Source organism: Trachinotus anak, unplaced genomic scaffold, assembly GCF_046630095.1.
Source record: "Trachinotus anak isolate AG129_WGS33_773 ecotype Australia unplaced genomic scaffold, CSIRO_AGI_Tana_v1 ptg000001l, whole genome shotgun sequence".
NCBI classification, from domain to species: domain Eukaryota; kingdom Metazoa; phylum Chordata; class Actinopteri; order Carangiformes; family Carangidae; genus Trachinotus; species Trachinotus anak.
In genome coordinates this window covers 8,527,132-8,536,861 of record NW_027273852.1, presented here as the reverse complement: position 1 = coordinate 8,536,861, position 9,730 = coordinate 8,527,132, and the positions used below count along the sequence as shown (strand labels likewise).

Below are 9,730 nucleotides of genomic sequence, written 5' to 3'. Positions count from 1 at the left end.
GAAGAGGCGGTGAAATTATGATTATCTGTAAACAAAAACGTCATCAGGAAAATTTATTTTAAAAAAAGCATCTGGTGAATTCTGCTATGTGGTTTCATTATTACCAATACTGGAGAAAATGATCAGTTATCTGTAAGCTTGGTCTGTCTGGAGATTAATAATATAATGCAGCTAATTTTCCGCTTAGTATGTGACTTTGCTCATAGGAAAGATTCAAAAAGGGGCAGAGCAGAGCGAGTGCAGACGCAGTTTTATCTCAACAGACAAACTGGTTTGTTGCTAGAAAAGATTAATATTTGCATTCTCATTGTCCAGAAACTCTTCTTTCATTTGTGATTGACACTTATACTATAAAATGTGTAATATTACAGCTTTATTGTAGTAATTTGATCATGTATTATTTCCTGCACAGAGATTTTCTTTTGGCTTGCCCCCTGCAGGAATATCAGGGTGCTGAGTCAGCAGCCATGGAGCTGGTAGATATCCAGTGTCTTGCTCAAGGACACTTCAGCAGGGAAAAAGCTTGTCAGTGTGAGGGCTTGAACCTGTCCCTGCCCATTAGGCCACGCTATTTAGTGGATAATGCTGATTGACTTAATGCTTATCAAAAATAGTGTGGTTAGACTGGAGCTGGAACACATGAACAAAATTACTTCCAATAACAACACCACACTTTAATTATGCGTGAGAATAGGCGCTTTACAAGCGTCATGCATTCATTAACAATCATGAGGTGTAATCAGCAGAAACACACAGAGATGGTGTGAATGAAAACATCTGTCATGAAATAGAGACTTGCAGCAGCCCTCAATGTTTTTACATTAATCAGTGTGTAACTGATGAAGTTTGAAAAGGAGAAAAGGCAAAAAAAAAAAAAGTTGTTGGTCAGTGGTCCTCTAACATCTCAGGTGCTTCTTGCTGGACATGTCATTCCAAATGCGGTGCATCTCCTCCGGGGAGATCTGGTGGACGGTGATAACCCGTCTGTACCTGCACAGACTGTAGGCCATTTTCCAGTGATTAAAACCACTGTTCTGATAAGGGTGTATACCCAGCTTACGCAAACACAGTCCCACATACACATCCTCCAGGTGCAACAGTCTTGTGTGTAATGAAGTCTTGTAGATGAGCTCAGCTACATCTGCTGAGAACACGTAGCCAGTGCCAGAGCAGAAAGGTGGGTATTTGTTCTCAGGGTACAAGTCTCTGGGCATGTACCACTTACTGCGCATATCTCTAATTGGGCCACCATTTATCACATAGCCGGTGAAATATCTTCTCCTCGGCTTGGTGGTGGGCTTCAGGAGCTTGTAGATCAGGTTGTCCATGTTGACAAAGATGTCACTGTCAGTCTTCATGACATACTGCGCTTTGGGGCAGAAGGTAGCCACCCAGCGCATGCCCATCATGGTCTTGAGAGTGAGGTTGTGGTAGGAATCAATAAAGTTCTCCACCACGATGTCATGAAAGATCTGACTTTCCTGCTCCACCATCTGGTTCAGGACAGCATCCGTGTTGATGCCCAGCAGAAAGATGGTGAGGATGCGGATGTCGCTGAAGGTGCTCTCATCCCCCCAGGTCTCCCGGATGGCTTGGCGCGCATCAAACTCCTTGTGTGTGGTGCTTATGAGGATGACCAGGAAGGGTGTGACGCTTTCGCACTTCTTCGGCTCATTGATCACAAATTCGAAGGCATGTGGATTGAGGGGGCGGGTGCGGATGTTGGTGAAGGTGATGTTTTTGTGGGGTTTCACAGTCTTCCGTATGGACACAGACATGTGGCTGACATAAGTGGATGTGGGACGAGATATACTCAAGTACCAGAGAGCGCTCGCCCAGCAGACCACTGTCAGCAGGTATAAACATGACACTTTTGAAGGCATTATGCTGCATTTAGGTGTATTTTGATGAACTGGATCTTATAAGGTTTTCTTTCCATTAGCAATGTTTCACCCAGCAAGGCAGCATTAAGCTGCTCCAGCGTGCAGTTTGACATTAATTGTCAGTAATGGATTACTTCAGAGAGAAGTGATGCTGTTTTAATGCAAAGTGCTTTAAAATAATACAGATGTCCAGTTTCTCTCGGGGACACCGCTGCTTCTCCATTTACATCTGAAAGAGACAGACAGAGAGAGAGAGGAATGGTTCATGAATACATATATATATATATATATATATATATATATATACATATACCAGGTGTATATTCATAAGACAAGTCCTAAAAAGATATTTGCATTTTTTTTTCATAGTCTGCAGTGGCAAGTATGAAAAAATAGCCACTCTATACACTTTGCTATCAGTTACTACGACGACAGGTCAAACAAATGAGGAAATGCTGCTTGAATATAATGTTATTTATATACAATAAATAACCAGTGCCATGGAAAACAGACTTGATGTATCAAACTTATCATTTGGGTGTTGGAATCAAAAAATCATCACAACTCAATTTCTAAAATTAATTTGTTCCATCTGAGTGAGTCTAGTTTGAGAAAGAAAGGAGAGGACTCAAATGAAATCAATATCTAATAACTAACACCACTGAGGGAAACACATGGGAAAGATTGTGGTGCCATCAGCCGTCTAGCAGAAGTGACTCATTGTCAGACACATTTATATTATTCATAGCACAGGTTTAGTTATTATTCATCGGCAACACACGTTGAGATGTGAGGATTGTCTGCACGCTGTGTTACATCCCTGGCTTGCGACAGGCCAAATGTACTGTGTGATAATATGATCATTTGCTATTTCAATTGTGGTTTTATTTTGCTCTCACGTTGAACAATAAGCAACACGGAATATTTAATCGTTATAATCTAGTCATAAAGAGCTTATTTTCATAAAAAATGAGGGAAGCACAGTAACAACACACAGCACAATGCTGGTGTATTCTTAAGAGCATTGCAAATACCTAAACTGCAACAGTTTTCTCTGAAAATGTTGTATTATCAGCAAAATGCACTTAAAAAGTAAAAGTACTCAACACAGGAAACTGGCCCCAATAAGTGCTTTACTGTTATATATTGTTAGATCATTATATCTGATATCTTAATGTGTACATTGATTTACTTTGCTTTTATAGTCGACCAAATTGTAGCAAATTCTAGGGCTCTGTTTACTGCTAGTTAGTTTCATTTTTTCATAAAAAAAAGCACAACATTTCCTCTTGATTTAAAGTGGATCGAAATGTAAATGCTCAAGTTGAGTACAAGTGCCTCCAATTTGCACTTACATACAGTACTTTAACATGTTCAATTGCTTTACAAGTGCAAACTGAATTAAATGTTCATGCTTGCATATAAATGAATTATAGATTTTGCTTCAGGACATTTTCACCATTCAGTACATGATCCTGGTGCACAGGCTGACGTCTTACAAGAGGAGACAAATACCCTTTTAAACTCAAACCAAAACCAAAAAGAAAAAAAGATCTCTTGTTCTGTGGCTCAAAGGAGCTGTGGGGTTGGCAGCATTCTGTACGACAGTGTGATATGGTGGCACAAAGGGAACTCTGTGCCATGATATGCTTCTCCCCTGGGGTGTTTTTTTTTTCATTTCCCCCCCAATTTGTTCAATGCTGCATTGCTGCACTGTCTGCCTCTTACTGTGCTGACAGAAATGTGGCATGTCTATTTTTTGAACAGTCATTCTACAGCATGGAGACTGAAATGGCATTTGTTTGCGCCTTTGCACAGGTGGCTGAGCACCTACACTATACGTTAGCATGCAGATCGTGTATCCTGGCTTTTGTAGCACTCTGCGACTTTTCTTTTCATCCTGGGAAGGCAGATGAGATGATGCACTCCACAAGGGAATGGCCTTAATGCAATAAAAGTCTGCATTTCCATCTTCAAAGCTGAAGAGTAGCAAAACCCACTTTGAGCAGGCAAATGCAGCCATAATAACATGATTTGAATTCAGTTTATGGATAGAGTGCAATTACCTGCAGCCTATACCCATATTGTATACAAAGGTAATCTGTTCAATCAACAACAAAAGACACATACACACTTAGGAAACAATGCCGTTTTCTTTGTAGAACGTAATCTGTCACATGAATTAGTGCTGGACATTTTTGAGAGAAACATACCATCTTATCTTGTGACTACATCTATACTGTTTATTTGTGACAGCTCAAGAATAGATTTTCTGACAGTAGATTATCAGTTTGAGACTGTCTTACAAATAGTGTTTCTTCTCAGTCCATTTTGTACTGAACCGTTTTTCCCCCAGAGTCTTGCAGCAAAAACTCTGATGTCGCGAGTACAATATCAGACCTCTCCTCGTCTTTTGAAATTACTGTTAGATGTCGTAGGATTCAGAGAAGCAAACAATCCTGCCCATTAACAACAGTTTACACAGGTGCAAGAGACACACGGGCGCCAATATTTCCTAACACCAGAGAAGGGAGGAGGGTCAGGTTGGAGTGAGGACAGAGTAACAGGGGCAGGCCAAGCAATAACTGTTTGCTTTTAGATTAATAACACAGTGAAAACAACAGCAAGCCACATGCTGTGTGTACATGTGTACAACATGTTGAAATACACAAACACCAAGGCCAGCTGGTAGCAAACAGTCACTGCGTCCCACATTGTCACTTTGAAATCTCAGTTCCCAGACTGACGCAAAAAAATAAAAAATAAATAAAATTTTGAGACACAACTGAGACACTGTTTATGTGACAATGCATTTGGCTGCCAGTCTGTAAAACATAACCTCCAGTGGCTTCTCAGAACAAACATTTCTCATCTGGGTCTCATGTGCATCTACATCGATAGATTAAACAGACGAATAAATATGTCCCTGACTCTGAATGATAGAGAGGAAAGTGCATTCTACTGCTTTGTGAATGTCTGTCATTAATTAGTTCAGTATGAACTGAGGATGCTCTGTGCATAAGCAAAACTGAAGTGGAAGGAATTACTTAACGTCCTGTTGCGCCACTGTCTACAAACGGCAGTGGCTCACGTGCTGACAAAATGTGGCCTGAAGAAAGTGACAGAAAAAGAATAAATGATAGATCAGATGTGTGTGGTTTATTTTTGTGCATTACATAGAGAGATATAAATGGGTCTATTTGCCATTGAACTGCGTGACAGTAAATATCAGGCTGAATGGGGCTATTTGTAGGTTTGCTCTGCCTGTTTTCTCAGCAGGTGGTGGTGACTGTGATTTGACAAGAGCATCAGCCATCTTTGTTTTTTATAATACAAGAGGTTACAGTGAGCTCTCTGAGCAGAGCCACATCTTCAGGGCAGATTGCAGGTTACCAGTGACCGGCTATTGGAAAGTGAGGAGACAAGCTGGAATAGGCTGGGGCTGGCTGGTTAGCATGCTAACTTCTGTAGAAGTAAAGAAGTGATAGAGACAGTTGTATGTATGTATGTATGTATGTATTTGGATTGTGTGTCTAGCTTGTGTTTCATACACAATCTTGCAAATTGGATAACGCCAGACAAACACAGAAGACCTATGGATCTGTGTATGACAGTTATTTATAATAAAGGTTGAGGGCTATGCAAATTACCAGAGATTTTCCTGGGAGAAACAACAAAACGGGAGGGTGTCATTCAATTACCTTGAAATATGGGAGACTCCCAGGAGAAACAGGAGTGATGGCAGTTATGTGCTGGAGACAGCTCTTGGTGAGGAAAGAAGTGAAGTTTGATGCTGACTTTGCAAAGTTTCTTCTAGACTGGTAAGTAAACAGCTGTTAATGCTAACGTTGGCTACGTAGCAATAGCAAAACTTACAAATAGCTCCTTTAAACAGTGAGACATATGGAAAATGCAGTAAAAGGAGGTGGGGGAGAAGGGGGCATAGGAGAGTGTTAGAAGGGTTGACGCCTGATTTTGTTCAGAGTGAACTGTGTATGAGAACCAGTGTAATTATCCTTTCTCCTCTGCTGCCACCTCACTGAGCAAGAGTTTCTCAAGTAACGTCTGACTTCAAATACATCAAACACAGAAAAGCTGCCGTTTACTGTATTTGGGGATTTTTTAATAGCACCAGCATAAACTGGGAAACGTTTCTATTTTGGTGCTGGTTACCATGTTTTATTGACAAAACATCTGAAGGACCGAAGTAAGAGGAACTTCTAAAAGTAAGGGGCATGTCAGTTTTAGCCACACTGGCTCCAGAGGTGGGAACGTTGAACCAAAGAGTTGGACATCAGTCACAAGTCTCCACTGCTGGGAAAACGCAGTGTGCTGTGGTGTCGAACTTGAAATACCCAAGCCCTCTGTCAGAAGTCCATCAAACCAAAAATGTGCTCTTTAGACCCCACTTTGTTGAACTGCTCATTAAATGTGCACTAAACAGTGACTTAGTTGTCAACTCTTATCCACCACCTGGCAAAGTTCAGGCTCAGCCTCTAGCTCTCTCCATGTGTGGATGCCTCGATGTGGGCTGCTCTAGCTTGTGGTCAGATGACTGTAGCATCGAGCAGAGCCTGCAGGCAGGCTGCCAGACCTTTGCAGAGCTATTATTCCAATCAGTCTCCATAAGGCTGGATGTCACACTGAGAGTCACTCATAAAATCCCCTGCCTGTGTTACCAGACTGGCCTGGTGACTGGCAGAAAGAATAGCAAAATATGGTAAAATACGGTCTGTAAGGGGGTGGGGGGGGGCAGGTGTAAATGGTTGAACCTCTGAACACTGGACTTTCAGGACATGAAACAAACAACGGAAACACAACAGGGAAGGTAATTAAATGGGGAAATAATTACCCTATACTACCAACAGAGACCCAATTTATCATGATTTATTATATAGCAAGAGGTAAACTTGCACAGGGAACCCAGCACAAAGACAGCCATTCATCAGGACATGACATTTCTTTCTCTAAGCTTCTGGGTTGACTGTTTGGAGGACTAGTTTCTAAAAAGGGCTATTACGCTCTCCTCTGCACACAACAAAAATGTTTTGATTCATGGCCCCCTGACCATGTATAGACAGGTCTCTGAAGTGTTTTTCCAATAACAGCGTCTCTGAACTAATAGATTGCCAGATTGAATTAACTGCTTCATACAAAGCTTATTGCTTATTGGGGAGAGTCCGTGCCAAAAATTTAAATTGATTACCTTGGATTTCATTTGACACAACACTCTTTGAATATTGCTGTTTAGACTTTTAATCACATGACACACTAATGGCATAACTTTAGTTAAAAGTATTAATTGCAATAACACACCCTTTACATTTCAATATTTCTATGCACTCTGCGTGACGACTACAGTATATCTACACCATGCTGTTTTGGTGGAGCATTTAATATTCAATATTATGTGGATGACATTATGAAGGTTGGATTCCTGTTGACTTTTAATTTCAAATGTGAATCCTAGCACGGGACATGCCTACAGTATGCGTGTCTTTTCACAACAACAAATAATTGAGTGACATATGAAACACTGATGACAAGACCGCCTGATGGAGCAGAGACGTGTGGAAAAATGATAAGAAAATTGAAGCACAGCGAGTGGTAAAGTCTCAAATCTCCCTGCCCAGCACTATGTTGCTGAAAGCCACATTTGTAAGCTTATAGCTGAGATTTCAGTGACCTTGGAAAAGAAAGGAGAGTGACCGTGTGCACAGTTTCCAAGCTATTAAAATATGTTTTTCATTACATTTACTTAAACCTCTCTACATTTTATGAACCATTTTTGCAGGTACTCTAATATAAAACATAAATCAAACAAAAAGCCGCGTTTAAAAGACTATTTTTCAACTATGGTGTCAGATCCCTTAAACCCAAACAAGGCTGTAAAGCTTTTCCATCACTCTGTCTGCATAAATGCTCCACTCCAGGAAGACTGTACTATAAGATCTGGGCACACAGATTGCTTCAGTATATCAACTGAGAAAACACACACTTCCTCTCATTAGTGCAGCATCCCTTTTGCATACTGTAGGTCTATTTACCCCTGTTGCTATAGTGACTCAGAGTGTTCAATTCAAAATAAATAACATTAAAGTAAAAACATATCATGAAATTGTGCGATGCCCTTTTCTAAAGTTTTTGTCCAGTAATTCAGACTAAAGCAACAGCCAATCACACGAGTGGCTGCTGCCTTCTCTGTCGTGAAAGTCGACAAAGTCGACAAAGATTTTGTGGTGAGAACTGGAATAATGAAATAGAAGTCATTGATGAAATGTTATTGTGAAATAAAAACTAACTTCAGGAAAAGGACATTTTGCAATAAAAGCTGCTGGAATGAAACAAAAGTGACCTCCAATAAACTCCTGTTGTTGTAAACAGAAGGAGGATTATATATTACATTTCATAAGAATGAGCGATATTTGAAAAATATATTGGATTATTTCTTACAATTTCATTGTTCTGTTCTACAGTCTATACATATTATACGTTTCATACTATCTTATTCATCTATTAAAGATGCCCAGATATGTTATATAACATAATAAAATGCCAGGCTCTGAAAAAAATGTGTCTGATGTGGTTTTTCCACAAAAAAGTTCCAATACACAACTCACAACTTCTTAAAGTTACATTGTCTCCTTCACTGAACTTGTCAAAACAAACATTTTTCAATTCATTTCGACAAGTACTTTTGCAGTCCTTGAAATGACAACATGAGAACAGCATGTTCTGTTAAAGACACAGTAAGTATACATATATAGCATACACGCACAATTAACAGTTTAATAACATCCTGCATCACTGTGTCCTCACCTCTGAGATGTAAGATCTGAAACCAGATGAAAAGAATCACTTTATCTTTTTTTCCACAGGCTCCTGTCTTTGTTATTGCTCCCCGACTGAAACATTAGGGGAATATTGTCATTTACATATTTTATTCTTAGGGCTTGATCTGAATTGTGTTCTACTATTATAGCAAGCCAAACACTGGGGGAAAATCTATACCAGCAGTTAAATGAGCGAGACTAGATTACGCTGAATGAAAACTTTTGATTGCTTGAAAAGCATAAAACCGGATTTGCGGTTACTTTATTCCATTGGGAGAGCTGAAGTCCCTTGAATATCACCACATCTTGAGGAAAATTAATATGAGAATAACTGTTGATAGGCTCACCAAATGTAACTCTAAAACACAGATATGCTTGGGTGGAGGACTGCTTTCTGCTGTATAATGTACCAGTAAAATGCAGGACTGACTTTATAATAGGCAAGAACAGTTTCTGCTTAAGGAAGTGAAGTGTAAAATAATTCTACACAGGGGTTGATGGTGGGTAATCATTTTGGTTTCATTATCACACAAGCACAATTATACTTTAAATCAAAAGGGAATGGTAATGCAAGGGCAGTGCATGGATAATTTTTTTAGAAGGTGCAGTACAATGTAAGAAATTAGAAAGACTTGACCATTTAACAAACCAGTAACTGTCACAGCTTAGCAACAGCAAGAAGACATGGCAGGCCTTCCAAGCTTTAGATTTCTCTGGCTTGAGTGAATTTCATTATTTAAAGCAAAGTATCATGTTCAGATTTTGAAAAAAAAAAAAAAAAAAGAATCAAATGTGTTTAAAAGGTGTTTGTTTGGTCTAATGTAAGATGTGATTATTAGCATGCCCAGCTAACTGGCTTACTACTTAATGTTGTGATCAAACAAAGACAATTCATTTCAGCTGGCAAAATTGATGGTCACCCAAATCACATTTTTTAAATCCATTTTTTAATCAAATAATAAGGAAATATTTTTAACAAACATATCTGCACTATCACAAAATGTTCATATACAA

The 9,730-nt window shown here is 39.5% G+C and overlaps 1 protein-coding gene across 1 annotated transcript; it reads right to left on the bottom strand.

Moving 5' to 3' along the window:
• Positions 1–752: 752 nt before the first annotated feature.
• b3galt1b (UDP-Gal:betaGlcNAc beta 1,3-galactosyltransferase, polypeptide 1b) lies at positions 753–2,025 on the bottom strand. The gene has a single exon (XM_071473978.1). The coding sequence runs from the start codon at positions 1,881–1,883 to the stop codon at positions 897–899; it is 987 nt and encodes a 328-aa protein (XP_071330079.1). The 5' UTR covers positions 1,884–2,025; the 3' UTR covers positions 753–896.
• Between the last annotated feature and the right edge of the window lie 7,705 nt (positions 2,026–9,730).